The sequence below is a fragment of the Centropristis striata genome, chromosome 17 (assembly GCF_030273125.1).
Source record: "Centropristis striata isolate RG_2023a ecotype Rhode Island chromosome 17, C.striata_1.0, whole genome shotgun sequence".
NCBI lineage: Eukaryota > Metazoa > Chordata > Actinopteri > Perciformes > Serranidae > Centropristis > Centropristis striata.
Window position 1 is genome coordinate 13,117,942 of NC_081533.1, and position 16,304 is coordinate 13,134,245.

The 16,304-nt window shown below is 44.5% G+C and overlaps 1 protein-coding gene across 1 annotated transcript; it reads left to right on the plus strand.

The window, feature by feature from the left end:
- Positions 1-312: 312 nt before the first annotated feature.
- LOC131988978 (placenta-specific gene 8 protein-like) lies at positions 313-15,341 on the plus strand. Its single transcript, XM_059354123.1, has 4 exons — positions 313-424; positions 781-926; positions 13,201-13,342; positions 14,369-15,341. Exons 1-3 carry the CDS (start codon positions 313-315, stop codon positions 13,294-13,296), a joined length of 354 nt encoding a protein of 117 aa, XP_059210106.1. The 3' UTR covers positions 13,297-13,342; positions 14,369-15,341.
- Positions 15,342-16,304: the final 963 nt, after the last annotated feature.

Below are 16,304 nucleotides of genomic sequence, written 5' to 3' on the forward strand. Positions count from 1 at the left end.
GTAAAAAAACTTTCAGTAGCTTGAAATGTGACGTTATCGCAGCACATGAGACTGTGGTGGGACAGATTAGAGTGTGTTTGATGAAGTCTCCTTGCTTGGCCGGTGATAGATTTGTGTCGAACTGTCATTGTCGGCTCGAACCAAACCCACCGCTGATGATGAATGTCATCAAAAGATGCTTTTTTCTCAAAAATCGCAGGTGTCAAAGCTGTGTTGACAGGAAAGAGGCAGACTAGAAAACCGCAAAACCAACTGGGACCAACTCCAGGCCTGGCCTATGCTCCAGTCCAGTACCAACAGTATCCTCCAGGCATGCCTGTCCACCAGCAGCCAGTCCAGGTGGTGACGATGCAGATAACCACGGTCCACGGCCCTGGGAGTTGGAGCACCGGCCTCTGCGACTGCTGCAGTGATATGGGAACCTGTGAGTAAAACCGTAATATTTTCCAAATCTTAAAATACTAATCCCATAAAGTAAGTTTATTTGTTGGAGTCTTTGATGAAGTCTCCTTGCTTTGCCGGTGATAGATTCATGGCCATGGCCCTCATGGCCCTCGTGAAATTCCTGCCCCGGTTATCAGTATGTCCTTTCTGTTGATACTCCTTATTTCTGTGTGCTGTGTCTGGCACATAAAATGTGTGTTCCATGCCCCACCAGATACACCTCCACACAGCATTTTACTAAAGGTCATAATGCAGACCATTGCTAATTTTATTAATCTCTAACAAACACAATATTAATCAAAGAGGACCCTTTCCTCTTCTCTTCTGCCATCAAAGGTTGCTGCGGTCTCTGGTGCTTCCCCTGCATGCAGTGTCAGACAGCCTCTGACCATGGCTGGTGCCTCTGTATGCCGCTGCTGGACTTCTGTGGTGTGGTGTCCTGCATACTCCGCTCCTCCATTAGAAAGCGCCACAATATCCCCGTAAGTCTGGCTGAGGGAGGGGGGGCAACATGGGGTTAGTGGGTGCTGCATGGTACGGCTCTGCTTGATTCGTCCCAGCTCACATTTGGTACCAGGTCCTTGTTTCTATTTTGTTTTACACTGTGGATAGGAGCCACGGCCTTCTCAGCTGATTGCCATGTCTCCAAACAGCATTGTTTCAAGACTGTATGTCATTAAAAAAAACACATACACAATTACAAATCCAGAGGGGCCAGACTAAGAGCGATTCAAAAGACCCCTATGAAGCGAACCCTAGAAAATCGGTGTACCTCGCCTGGCATGGGTAAACCGGGGCCCCCTCCTGGAGCCAGACCTGGGAGGGGTGGCCGGGCCCGGGCTCAGCCCGAAAAAGCCACATGGATCCGCCGACATGTGGGCCCACCCCCCGCAGAGTAGGGCATAGGGGTCAGGTGCAGTGTGAGTCGGGCAGCAGGCGAAGGCGGGTACCTGGGTGTGCTGACCCCCAGCTCCAGCAATTAGCTCTGGGGACGTGGAATGTCACCTCGCTGGCAGCGAAGGAGCCCCAGCTTGTGCCGCAGATGGAGCGTTACCAGCTAGAAATAGTTGGGCTCACCTCCACACATAGCGTGGGCTCTGGAACCAAACTCCTGGAGAGAGGCTGGACTCTCTCCTTTTCCGGAGTTGCCCAGGTTGAGAGGCGCTGGGCGGGTGTGGGGATACTCACAAGCCCCCGGCTGAGCGCCGCTGTGTTGGAGTTCTCCCCAAGGAACGAGAGGGTTGCCTCCTTGTGGCTGCAAGTCGCGAGGAGAAGGTCTCTGACTGTTGTCTGTGCTTATGCACCGAACAGCAGTTCAGAGTACCCGGCCTCCTTGGGGTCTCTGGGTGGTGTCCTGGAAGGGGTACCGCCTGGGGACTCTATAGTTCTTCTGAGAGACTTCAACGCTCACGTGGGTAACGATGATGGTACCTGGAGGGGGGTGATTGTGTAGAGTAAATAATGTGGTGAGAGTTAAGCTAGTATCTCTTTATGAGGGTCTCTAGAGGGACTATGTAGCTATTTGTATGACAAAGTGTGATTAAATAATGTAACCCTGAGTGATCTATATGATGTCATATGTATAATCAATATGCTGCAGAGATTTAACTGAAAGGTGGAGAAGTACTGGAAGAGAGGAGAAGTACAATAAGGCCTAGATAAGAATGTTAAGTTTGTGCCAGAAAAACACCTGTGATCTTTCGCCAGAGATGTTGTTTTAAGTGCTGGTAAGAATAAGAGAGAAGCAAGAATAAGAATAAGAAGCAAGGTTACCCAGCTGGGCAAGAAGCAGCATTTACAAGGGCTAAATACAGTAGCATACTCTGAGTGAGAAATGAAAAATAGAAAAGGCTCTGTGTATAGCAGACAGAGATGAGTGAGAAGTAAGAATATGGAAAAACTCTGTGGGAACTAACGGATCATTTTAAATCATAGTAGATAAATCATAGAAAGGCCCTATGGGAACCGATGAGTGATTTTAAATCATAGTAAATAAAGCATAGAAAGGCCCTATGAGAACCAATGCGGGATTTTAAATCATGGTAATAGTTTCAACCCCTAAACATATTGATGTCTCTCTGCCAGGGGATGAGGTAATGCCACCTGCACCTAGGGGGGGCGGATTTGGAGCAGCCCCTAGGAGGAGAAATCTAAAGAATTAACAAATTTTATTGGAGGAAAGGTCATAATAAATATTAATGATGGGATGGACAGATGTGTGTGATTTCTCTATAATAACTCATGTAAGTGTCATTCGAGTTAGAGAGCTTATGGACTGCACCTTGTGTGTATTATATTTGTTCTCTCCACTTTTTATCGATAATAAAGTGTGTCACAAGATCTTGGACTCCTGCTTGAAGATTTTTGAGACTTGTTAGAGAGTTTTTTTGGAGCTGTTTTCCAACTGGGCTTTTGATTAATTGTTAAAGATAGAGAAGTAACTTTTTTCCAATTGGACTCCTTTAAAAACTAATTTATGAGCTATTTGACCTACAACTTGGACCAATAAATTACACGACATTTTGGCGAGCTAGCCAGGAGGGAAAAGGATCCGGGAGGCATCCGTCACCAGCGGCGTCATCTCATCCTGTCATCAGAACCACGGGCCCACTAAAAATCAAGGTAAGCAGAACGTTGTCTCTGCAAATTTGATCAAAGTGGTGTCTGAGTGACAGGTGAGGTCCGCCCAGGTGAGGAACTGCTTTCTAAACTGTGATTCTTCCCTCTTGAACCCAATCTAATTTGAATTAATTAACCCAAGTTAACCATTGCAGGAGATAACAGAGATTTTGTGACAAACCATGTTGTCTGTCTAAACTAACTGTGTGTGCTGTCTATTTTACGTTTGTCCAAATCTGTCTGCATGTCTCAGCAAAACCATGGCGCGGAGAGAGTGAATGCGTGTGATCAGATACTGTTCAATGTTTGCATTGTAATCTGGTTGCTGGCAACAGCCGCGTTTGACGGAGGTCTAATTTGGCAGGTGCTGAGACAGTGATAGTTGAATAGATAAGAAGTAGTAAGTCATAAAAAAAGAGAGAGCTGTGTAAGTGAGTGATTGAAGTTCTTAATGTTGAGTCTTAATTAAAATGTAAATGTCTAAATTGTTGACTTAAGAACACCTTTTCTAAAGAAAAAAAAAAGGGTCTGACGGAGAGCACTAGATACTGTTGTTAATGTTAGGGAAGTGTATTTAATAACGTACTTGTGCTAAAAGAGGTTGAAAAGAATAGAGTGAGAAAGGGAAAGAATTTTGATAGAAGTATAAGGAGTCAAGGCAGGCAAGACTGTTGGTGTTTTATGTTATGAGGAATAAGAAAAGACGTCTCACTACCCAGCGGAGGTAGCTAAATGATTTGAGGAACAAATCATTTAAGGCATGCGACTGTCCAGCGGAGGCAGCTACCGTCAGAGTGTACGGTATTCCTAGGCGCCCCACTTCGTTTACAGTAGGGGCAGTATATAAGAAATGTATAATAGTGGCAGCAAGCCCAACTAAGTTGTTCTCCTTGCTCTTTTGTAGTTTAGTAATGTGTATATAGACGCTGTTTGAGTGTATATAAACGCTGGTGTGAGTTAATAGCGAGCCTGCTGGAGCCGGCTGGCTGAGAGGGCGAGAGAGGAAAAAGAGAGAGCAGAGAGATAAGACACACACACACACACACACACACACACAGGGGAGAGATAAAAACGGCACACACACACACATCCACATCCACCTTAACAACAGACTGCTTAAAATACGCACACACATTTGTATAAATCTGACTTTTTCGTTTGAAGGAGCAGAAAGGATTGAAAATTTACAGCCCATAACGCGTCAGTTGTTACGGAGCAAATAACCTTAGGAATTCTAACTATTCTGAGCTTCATAAATAGGTTCTTAGTGGAGCTATTTGGAGAGTAGTTGAGAGTTGGAGTGAAAATTAAATGATAAATACATTTAAGTATAAATATATACATATAAATAAATAGAAATAAATAGGCTCTTAGTGGAGTTATTTGGAGAGTAGTTGAGAGTTGAAGTGAAAATTATATATAAATAAATTTAAATATAAATATATACATATAAATAAATAGAAATAAATAGGCTCTTAGTGGAGTTATTTGGAGAGTTGTTGAGAGTTGAAGTGAAAATTATATATAAATAAATTTAAATATAAATATATATATATATAAAATAAATAGAAATAAATAGGTTAAAGAAGGAAAAATACACAATAGTACAGTAAGAAGGTATAAAATAACCCAAAATAGTGAAATAAGGAGGGGTAAGAGAATATATGGCCAAAGATCGAATGAGTAGTGAGAGTGAAGAGGAAAATTAACCCCTGAACATATTACTACTGAGGGAGACATTGAAACCCATGGTATCAGAACTCATTTGTTGTTGGAACGGTCATAAATTGACGTATACGGCATAGAGCACTGGCAGACAGAACAGAAGATCTGTCAAAAGTTGTGACACCTCACTCGAATTCTTAATTTAACCCAAACCAAAAAGGAATTTCCTGCAGTGTCGTGGGAAGGAATAATACGTAGAATCTGGGCCCCACCCTAGCCACAATATTAGAGAGTTTGTGCCAAAATCCCCTAATTACAGGCACCCTCCCGTTGCGCCCGTGGCTGGGCATTCCTGACGATTTAACCATCGCAGGAGTATACAGGAAAGTTTGAATACATAGTGAAAACCCGAGCCAAGGACAGGACTGAGAATTTGCTTTACAACTCCCCCCAATGGTGGAAAAAAAAAAAAAGTTGGGATAACTGTTAGCAAAATAATAGTTCTTATCAGAACCAGAGAAGAGGGACAGCCGGAACTTACTAGGCAGGATACGGGAGCTAAACAAGAGATCATGGGCGCTAAAATGATAAAAAGCGGAGGATTGTTAACCCCAGTAGAACTAGTCATAAGACAACACCCGGATTATGCCAAACAGATCCAAAAGTGCATGAAGAGGTGGAACAGATGTACAAATGGCAGACTGTGCTGGCCCACTAACGGGACGTTCGAAGCAGCATGCTGTAGAGAGGTGGAGGCCAACATCAAGCACTTTAAGGCCAAATACACAAGTAACAGCAGAGAAGGGAAACGGGCCAGAGAAAGAGAGGTGCTCAGCTGGTTCAGAGAAACAGCCAGACAACATGTGATGGACGTCAAACAGATGCCAGCCATGATGGATAAAGAGGAGACGGAACAACAGACCACGCCTGCAGCACAAGGGGAGATGACTCAGCCTCCACCATATGCGCCCCCTACAGTTCAGCCCATGATCCCACCTGTAGCTCACACCACTGCTCAGCCTCCTACAGCGCCCCCTGCTGGCCCATCCGGGACAGGACAATATCCACTAAGGGCACAGGGAGATACCACTGAAGGACGACTGATGGAAAAATTTACAATTAACTGGAACACACAACCAAATGAAGAAGTATCTGGAGAAGAGGATAAAAAGAGCATGACCTCCAGTGACATTGTCCGAGATAAGGTGAGAAGATCTGGCAACAAGGTACACCACACTGAAGCTGAGCCTGACACAGTGTGCTCCAGTGATGACTCTTCTGACACAGAAAGCAGCAGCTCAGAGGGAAGAAGAAATAAAAGAGAGTATCAGGCACGTTTCTCCCGTACTAGCCACAACAGAAAAGAACCTGGCAGTGATCAGAAAATACGCCCATCAACCTCTTGGGACGAGACATTTTGTGCCCGCTGAAAGCGACAATCATCTGCACAGACAAAGGCCTGAAACTGGACTTCATAAAAGAAAAAACATCTGGAATGATGGTGATGCAGCGTGCTAAAGAAATCAGCAAACGACAGCAGGTCCAGCCTACAGTGTATTGGCTCCAACTACAAAATCCATCACACCTTGAAGAAAAATGGCAGAAGTGGAGGATGTTTGTTGAGAAACAGCTGCCTCCAGCACAGGAGCCACAATTGCCGTTGCACTGCACAATGATGTTTGATGACAAACAACAACATCAAGATTACAGAACCTGTTGGACAGACTTGCTGTGTCAAAAAGCTCCTGTGCACATAGCTTGTGAAAACATATACATTGGACCACAAGGAGCGGCGGCAGCCGTTAACCTGAATGTGTGTGGGCGTGGCTTAAGAGACTGGTTTGCTGTGCCTAACTCTGCCCCACATGTTACACTCATGACAACCAAAGGCTATGAGTCACACGATCTGGGACCAATGGTGAAGGCAGCGCAGCAAATACAGGAATGGAAATTCACAACTGACACACATGTGCAGACATCCCTTAATGGACAGTTCATGAAGATATCTGTGCGCACCTATGAAGAAGTACAACCTGTTCAGGTGCTGCTCAGTGAAAGGCCGCCTACTCAAATGCCACTTTCAGAAAAACATAATGAACTGTTAGGTAACATACCATCCGGGTTGTGGTCAAAACATAAAACAGATGTAGGATTAGTAAAATCTGCACAACCAGTAAAAATAAAAATAAAACAGGATGTTACCCTACCGTACAGGAAACAATATCCTTTGAAACCACATCAAGTAACAGGGATAGAAACAACAATCAAGGGCCTGGTAGCAGCAGGTGTGTTAAAACCAACCAAAAGTCCCTGTAACACTCCTATCTTTCCTATAAAGAAACCAAGCTCAGATGACTACAGACTGGTGCATGATCTACGCGCCATCAATGCAGTAGTGGGTGCAGAGATACCTATAGTACCAGATCCACACACTTTACTTTCAAATATCCCTCATGACGCCTGCTGGTACACAGTCATTGATCTATGCTCAGCATTTTTCAGTGTGCCATTACATCCCGCATCACAGTTTCTGTTTGCATTCACATTCAAAGGACAACAATACACATACACACGCCTCCCACAGGGATATGTCGAGAGCCCATCGATTTTTAACAAAGTATTGTCAGATGATTTACAACACGTAAATGTCACTAGCATCGTTTTGCAGTATGTTGATGACTTGTTAGTTTGTAGCACATCTCAGGCGCAGTGTGAGCATGACTCAGTCCTGGTCCTGCAGGCTTTAGCAAAGGGGGGACACAAAGTAAGTAAAGACAAATTACAATTTTGTCAGCCACAAGTTGAATATCTAGGCAGGCAACTGTGTGGCAGCAAGCGTGCTATTGCACCCTCTCAGATCGAAGCAGTGACAAAAGCCCCTAAACCACAAACGGTGGGGCAAATGCTCTCCTTTCTGGGGATGGCGGGGTTCAGCCGCCCGTGGATCTGCGACTATGCTATTAAAACAGCCCCGTTAAGAGGTTTGATACGAGCCGCGGGTCAGACGGACGGCTCAGCTACGCTACAGTGGCACCCTGAGGCAGAGGGAGCTTTTGAAGCCCTCAAAGCAGACATGCGAACAGCGCCAGCACTAGGTAATCCTAACTATGCTAATGTGTTCCATTTATATGTTGCAGAAAAAGCAGGTTATGCGTGTGCGGTTCTGATGCAGGACACTCCCAGTGGTAAGCAACCATTAGCATATTATAGCACCAAGTTGGATAACATTGAAACAGGTCTTCCTCCATGCTATCAGGGATTGGCAGCGGCAGCTTTTGCCTTTCAGAAAGCGTCAAGCATCACAATGGGACACCCGACTATTTTGTATACGTCACATCAATTACATGCACTAATCACAAGTCCCAGATTTGTTTTGACACAGGCTCGACGGACAGGCTATGAGGTAATCCTTGCTCCCCCAGAGCTTACAGTACAAAGATGCACCACAATCAATCCTGCCACCCGGATGGTGACTCCTGTAGACGGGACACCACATGACTGTCTCCAGACAACAAATGAGTTCATGAAACCACGTAAAGATCTAGATAATCAACCAATAACTGCTGAAGTAACTCTGTTTGTGGATGGTTCCTGTTTTAGAGATGCAGCAGGAAACCACGCTGGTTACGCCATAATACAGTTGCAGTCTGACGGCTCTTTCTATGAGGTACAAGCCACTAAACTTAACCAGCCTTGTTCAGCGCAGCTCGCAGAAATCAAGGCTTTGACTGCAGCATGTCACTTGGCAGCAGGTAAGACCCTAAATGTATATACAGACTCACAATACGCCTATGGCGTGTGCCATGTTTATGGCGTCACGTGGAAGCAAAGAGGTTTTTTAAGGGCAGATGGCTCTCCAGTAACTCATGGGGAAGCTATTTCAGCTCTGCTAGAGGCCATACACCTCCCTAAAGCACTTGCTATTATCAAATGCCCGGCCCACCAAAAAACTGACTCCCTGATAGCCAAAGGCAACAATTTAGCAGATGAAGCAGCTAAACGTGTAGCTACGCCCACATGCATGGGACCACTTTTAATGGCAGAGAATCTGGAACCTATAACAAACATAACATCTCTTAAAGAAGCACAGGAAAGAGCCGGTCCGTGGTCACATCAAATATGGATCAAAAGAGGCGCAATTAAAATCCAAAATAATCCAGACCCACATAAAAATGGCCTCTGGCTCAGTGCGCAGGGTCAATTTGTCCTCCCACCGGCATTGGTATCGATTGCCATTCAGGAAGCGCATGGTCAAGACCATGTCGCTAGGGGGGAGATATTGAGACGACTGCAAGCAGTCTGGTGGTCACCAATGTTGGCACACAGAGTTGATAGATGGATAAATGCATGCACGGTATGTAACACGAATAATGTCAGGAGAGCGTTCACGACGCCGTTAGCACATGTTCCGGTGCCTGAAGGGCCATTTCACCATCTACAAATGGATTACATAGATATGATAGACAGAAAGAATGGTTACAGGTACATTCTTGTGGTTGTGGACAGGTTTACCAAGTGGGTGGAAGCAGTTCCAACAAAAGGTCCAGATGCGAGGTCAGCAGCTAAGTTTCTGTGTAAAGAAGTTTTTCCACGGTTTGGAATACCAGATGTAATGAGCTCTGACAATGGTCCGCATTTTACAGCTAATGTGATGAAAATTGCCATGAAAATGCTCGGAATTAAGCAGAAATATGGCTGTGTGTATCACCCTCAGTCACAGGGACAAGTAGAACGAGCTAATGGAGTTTTGAAGAACAAAATCACAAAAATTATGGCTGACAGTGACCATAAGCTAAGCTGGGTGGAGGCGTTGACACTTGCTTTGATGAGCATGGAACACAGTGTAACAGACTAACCCACCTAACACCGCATGAAGCACTAACAGGGAGACCGATGCCGGTCCCCTTTTACAGAGGACCCTATGAGGGGCCTCCGCTTGAACAATATCAACAAGAATTCACCTATTATCTGAAATATCTAACGCAAATATACAAGGCTATCTTCCAACAGGTCAAAACTGTGATAGAGGCTAAGGCCACACAGTTCCCACCACTTCCCTCAACAGGCGTGGCTCCCTTCTGAGCAATGGATATCTCGGACACACGACCCGTCTCCTGCGCAGGGACCGAGCATACTGTAGGTGCTGTTGGAACCACCCGCACCACCAAAACCAGGGCCAGGGAATCAGCAGGTGAGACCATCCAAGTCTACTGCCAAAACTCCCCGGCACATGCAGCAGCCAGTGGCCCAGAAGTCTCTACAGCGCCAGTGGGAGGAGCAGATGATGATTGGAGAAGGAAGGCCGGCGACTGAGGATATTGACGAATCCACCTCATCGGACGAGGAGGAGAAGGAGGCCAACTACGCCCTACTGCTGCAAGAGGAGGGAGCAGAGGCATTGGCAAAAATGACCATGGCGGCCTTCTCCAGGTACCTGAAGGGCCGTACCCCTGAAGAGGTTGCCAACCTCCGGAAGGAAAGGGCCAGAATCAAGGCCCGGATCAACTGGGCCGCAAAGCGTGACCGCCTCGAAGCGGCTGCAGCACAAGAAGAGAGTGTGGGCTAGCAACCGGAAGACGCTGGAGAGAGCATGGGCTGTTGAAAGAGAGGCAATGAAACAGGAGTGGGCCAGCGAGCGGGAGAGATTGCTGGCCAGATGGAGGTACGGGAACTCTCCCCTAATGCGCCATGTCGTGTGGCACTAACTCGGGCATTGGCTGATATGATCGCCGACGAAGACAACCTGCCCACTCACCGCAGCCCAGCACCCTCTCCTCGAAGCCCATCACCCTCATACTCACCCACCACTCCTATCCGCTTACCAAGCCCTGATGAGGGACCCGGGGTCCCTATCCTCTACATCTGAGGCCTTCCTGGACCTGAGGAACGCTGAGAACCCAGCGAATCACCAGGCATCACATGTAACCTCTCCCTGGTGGTGGCACTCCACTGTGCGTCTGGCACATGGAGCAAAAGATCTTCATCTCAGCAGATTTAATTTCTTTTTACCATGGTATAATCATGTTTACTTTATATGACTCAAAATGTGTGATGTATTGTAGCTCCCTTTTGGAGATTTCATAGTAAAGGTTTTAATTGTCACATTATATTTGATAAAGTTAGTCAAACACTGGTAAAGGTTTTGATTGTCACATTACATTTATCTACTGTATCACCGCACTAAGATTTGTGTGAAAAAATATACCTGACCAGTGTGCTGGAATTATATATCCTGTGTGACCTCATACATATACTACTGTAACGCTAAAACGCTTAGGAAACGAGTTTAAGGCTTGCACCTAGTCCTTGTGAGAGCTGGCAAAACTCCCACTTAAGCCGTAAAAATGGATCCTTGTCAATAGTGATAAAGTGAACCTAGTAGGGTGGCTACGGCCATCTTTAGACGGCGACATTACTGAGATGTGACTAATTAAGTCACATAGGGGGGATAATGTAGAGTAAATAATGTGGTGAGAGTTAAGCTAGTATCTCTTTATGAGGGTCTCTAGAGGGACTATGTAGCTATTTGTATGACAAAGTGTGATTAAATAATGTAACCCTGAGTGATCTATATGATGTCATATGTATAATCAATATGCTGCAGAGATTTAACTGAAAGGTGGAGAAGTACTGGAAGAGAGGAGAAGTACAATAAGGCCTAGATAAGAATGTTAAGTTTGTGCCAGAAAAACACCTGTGATCTTTCGCCAGAGATGTTGTTTTAAGTGCTGGTAAGAATAAGAGAGAAGCAAGAATAAGAATAAGAAGCAAGGTTACCCAGCTGGGCAAGAAGCAGCATTTACAAGGGCTAAATACAGTAGCATACTCTGAGTGAGAAATGAAAAATAGAAAAGGCTCTGTGTATAGCAGACAGAGATGAGTGAGAAGTAAGAATATGGAAAAACTCTGTGGGAACTAACGGATCATTTTAAATCATAGTAGATAAATCATAGAAAGGCCCTATGGGAACCGATGAGTGATTTTAAATCATAGTAAATAAAGCATAGAAAGGCCCTATGAGAACCAATGCGGGATTTTAAATCATGGTAATAGTTTCAACCCCTAAACATATTGATGTCTCTCTGCCAGGGGATGAGGTAATGCCACCTGCACCTAGGGGGGGCGGATTTGGAGCAGCCCCTAGGAGGAGAAATCTAAAGAATTAACAAATTTTATTGGAGGAAAGGTCATAATAAATATTAATGATGGGATGGACAGATGTGTGTGATTTCTCTATAATAACTCATGTAAGTGTCATTCGAGTTAGAGAGCTTATGGACTGCACCTTGTGTGTATTATATTTGTTCTCTCCACTTTTTATCGATAATAAAGTGTGTCACAAGATCTTGGACTCCTGCTTGAAGATTTTTGAGACTTGTTAGAGAGTTTTTTTGGAGCTGTTTTCCAACTGGGCTTTTGATTAATTGTTAAAGATAGAGAAGTAACTTTTTTCCAATTGGACTCCTTTAAAAACTAATTTATGAGCTATTTGACCTACAACTTGGACCAATAAATTACACGACAATTGGGAGGAACGGCCTGCCCGATCTGAACCCGAGTGGTATTTTGTTATTGGACTTCTGTGCTAGTCACGGAACAAACTCCATGTTCGAACATAGAGTTGCTCATAAGTGTACCTGGTACCAGAGCACTCTAGGCCAAAGATCGATGATCGATTTCATTATTGTGTCATCAGATCTGCGGCCGCATGTTCTGGACACTCGGGTGAAGAGAGGAGCAGAGCTGTCAACTGATCAACACCTGGTGGTGAGTTGGATCAGGTGGCGGGGGAGGATGCTGGACAGACCTGGCAAACCCAAACGTGTAGTGAGGGTGAACTGGGAACGTCTAGCGGAGGCCCCTGTCTGCAGGGTCTTCAACTCACACCTCCGGAAGAATTTCTCCAACATCCCGGGTGAGGCTGGGGACAAAGCCTCAATTGTTGATGCAGCTGGTAGGAGCTGTGGCAACCCAAGAACCAGCGGTGAGGGAGGCCGTCAAGCTGAAGAAGGAGGCCTTTCGGTCTTGGCTGGCCGAGGGGTCTCCGGAAGCAGCAGAAAGGTAACGTTCGGCCAGAAGGGCTGCAGCTGCGGCAGTCGCTGAAGCAAAAACTCGGGTATGGGAGGAATTCGGGGAGGCCATGGAGGAGGACTTTCGGTCGGCCTCAAAGAGGTTCTGGAAAACCGTCGGGTGACTCAGGAAGGGAAAGCAGGGCTTGGCCCAAGCTGTACTCAGTGGGGGCCGAGACCTGCTGACCCGACCTGTGGATGTCATCAGAAGGTGGAAAGAACTCATTCTTTTGGCGCCCTATAGACCTCTCCTTCCCTGCGCTCTCTCTGGGATGAAGAGAGGGTGGCAGGTTAACAAGAGTGATGTGTTTTGGTTATTTTGCTAACAAGGGGGGTGGCACCCCCCCCTCAAATGACCCGACTGTTGGATTCATCCCTCCTCTTCCTCCTCTTCCTCCTGCAGGGTGGGTGCTGTGATGACTGCTGCAATGTAATGTGGTGTTACCCGTGTGTGTGGTGCCAGATGAATCGTGAGCTGAAGATCAGGCGCAACCATTAGCCAAACCAGCTGAGCCGCCTCTGTGGCTGGGAAGAGATGGGCAGCCGTAAGTAAAACCGTAATATTTTCCAAATCTTAAAATACTAATCACATGAACTAAGTTTATTTGTTGGACTGATTTCATGTATAAACAGCTTGTGTTTAAATTGAGTTGAAGGTATTATTACATATCAATATTATATTCAGGGCTGCTCCAGCTTCCTCCCACAGTCCAAAAACATCCACTTAGGTTCAATTGGTGACTCTAAATTGCCCGTAGGAGTGAATGAGAGCGTGATTGTCTGTCTCTATGTGTCAGCCCTGTAATAGTCTGGCGACCTGTCCAGGGTGTACCCCGCCTCTCGCCCAATGTTAGCTGGGATCGGCTCCAGCCCCCCGCGACCCCAGTGTGGATAAGCGGTTAAGGCTAATTAACGAATAAATGTTACATTCAACATGTTAGTTTGTTTTTTTGCAGAACAGATGAGAGGAGAGTAAAATCCTTCTGACTATTTATTTAAGACAATAATGAAAGAGTGAGCATGTACATGGACCTTCTCTGTTCAGAAATCACAGGCTGCTAAGCAGTTAGCTGTAACCACCTCCCAGAAAAGGACGCCTAACTTACTTTTACACAGAGTTTTATAATATGAATGTGCGACTATCTGATTGGTCAAAACTGTTGGGGCAGCACCATGGTTTAGAATCGGTCCGCCCATTATGTTGGCACACAGGCTAGTCATAGCCTCTTGGTGCTTCAGCTTCCAGTCACCGCCCTGTGGAAGAAAAAAGCTAAAAGCACAGTTTTGTATCTCGTCTAGTGTTCATCAGTGGCTGTCTCCACCTGGGCCCGTGGCCTCGAACTGGAGCACAAAGAGTGCTTCAGTTTTCCATCATTTGCCCTCAAAATATGTGGCGATGTGCAAAGCATTATTATCAGTATGTCCTTTCTGTTGATACTCCTTATTTCTGTGTGCCTCTAAGCAGCATTTTACTAAAGGTCATAATGCAGACCATTGCTAATTTTATTAATCTCTAACAAACACAATATTCATCAAAGAGCACCCTTTTCTCTTCTCTTCTGCCCTCAAAGATTGCTGGGAATTCCTGTACTCAGACTGAGATTTGGCTGCACACGTTCTCCAGCCTCTCTATGTGACAAGCCATGGTTGATGATGGTGGCTCGTATTTCATCTGTCACCCTATCTCTGGCCCTTCTTTGAGCCCCACCACGAATTCTAACTCTCCCTTTCCCTCTACCTCTAGGCATTTTTCTCACTTGTTTTTTGCAAGTCCTCCACCTTGTCCCTTGTCTTATCTTTTGTTCTTTTCCCTCACAAGATCCGCCTATAAATATTGGTGATGTGATTGAAAAAAGCCCAGCACCTGAGCTGGGTGAGAAGAGAATCAGCTGTGATCAATGTAATCTTCAATTCATTAGTTTTGAACATGAGGTTTTCTGTTTTGACAAACCGTGTGACAGCAATTGAAAGTTCACCAGTTAACATCAACTGTTTTGGTCTTGATTGAGCTTGTCTGTAAAAGGAGTTAAAACTAATTTTAAACGTTTAAAATGTGTGTATTTTGTGTCAAAAGAAGAAGAATTGTGTTAATTGTATAGCCCACACAGGCTGATGTTGTGGTAACTGTGTGAAGAGTTTTGAAAAAGTGTTAAAAGTATTGAACAACGGGTTATAGCGGTTGTAAAAAAACTGTAAGAGAATATGCTACAGTTATAGCTATGATTGATGTTGATATCTAACAATATGGATTGAGCCTTTCCACAGCAGAAATGTTGACGTGTCATTGGGAAAGCACAGGTGTATTTAATTTCATTAACCCTCTAGAGTTTGGGGCTATTTTGTTGGTTTTTCATTCTGTCTGTATATAAACCACTTAAAAATTCTTTACCATGCCATGTTGGTATCATTGTTTTCAGCACAACCTCACCTATATGACCATTATTATTATTATTATTATTATTATTAGTTTTTTTTATTTATTTTTTTTTTCATTTTGACTTACTGGATGAACATTTTGAGCACAAAAAACACACACAAAAATTACCAAAAACACACACATAAAACATTTTAAAAAACCCACACAAAAACATAAAAAACACAAAAAACAAACAAAAAACACACACAAAAACAAAAAATGACAAAGAAAACACACAAAAACACAAAAAATTACAAAAAACACACAGTTAACACACCAAAAACATTAAACACAAAAAGATTTTTTAAAAATGCATTATAATTAAATTAAAGCAAAATTTGAAAAATCTCTGCAAAAAATAGATAAATCATGTTACACTTGGTCGAGGTAGTTTTTACCTTTGCTGAAAAAGAGTTGATGCATTAAATGGAAACTTCTGGAAAAGCCAAAACTTTAGAGAAAAGCTGACAGCAGGGCTCCATGTTGCTTCATTTTTACTTCGTGATGTCATGAAGAAGTCGTGCTCTGGTGATTTTGTGGACTCCAGAGTTAATCGTAGCTGTATTCCACTCAGCTGCAAGCTGTCTGCTGGAGTTACTGGGACTTTAATGAAACTGAGCCATTGTTAATAGTATCAGTTTCACCTGTTTCCCCTGTTATGATGAGCCAAAATGTCTGCTGGGAAAAAAATCCATGATAAAGTTGTCTTTCATCCTGCTCCAACAGCTGCAGCAAAGCAACCAGTAGAGGGAGACATCAGTCAAAAAGTGCCTGTGGACACAAACACTGTCCCAATCAGGCAAACTGATGAAAGTCACCTGTGTGGGTGCAGGGCCTTTAATACAAGCCTGGTACTAATTCAGGGCCCTCACCTGGCCCTTTGACCCCTGAACCTGTTCTGTAATGTATACACATCCAGAACAAACTGTCCTTTTTTATTTACATGGCTCTCTTTAACAATAAAAGCTTTCCTTCCTCCTCATCCTTTGCTGTTGGAGTTTGAAGAATGATGTGTAATTAGCCTCATGGGGGCGCTGGCGTGGTACAAGTCTCAGACCCCAGGTACAGTCCTAAATACATTCAATTTACCT

What these genes read in the sequence shown, in the direction of transcription:
- LOC131988978 (XM_059354123.1), top strand. Translation starts at nt 313, where the DNA reads ATGCCTGTCCACCAGCAGCCAGTCCAGGTGGTGACGATGCAGATAACC. An exon ending in CTGCAGTGATATGGGAACCT is followed by an intron (nt 425 to 780) that starts GTGAGTAAAACC and finishes CTGCCATCAAAG; the next exon opens with GTTGCTGCGGTCTCTGGTGC. An exon ending in GAAAGCGCCACAATATCCCC is followed by an intron (nt 927 to 13,200) that starts GTAAGTCTGGCT and finishes TTCCTCCTGCAG; the next exon opens with GGTGGGTGCTGTGATGACTG.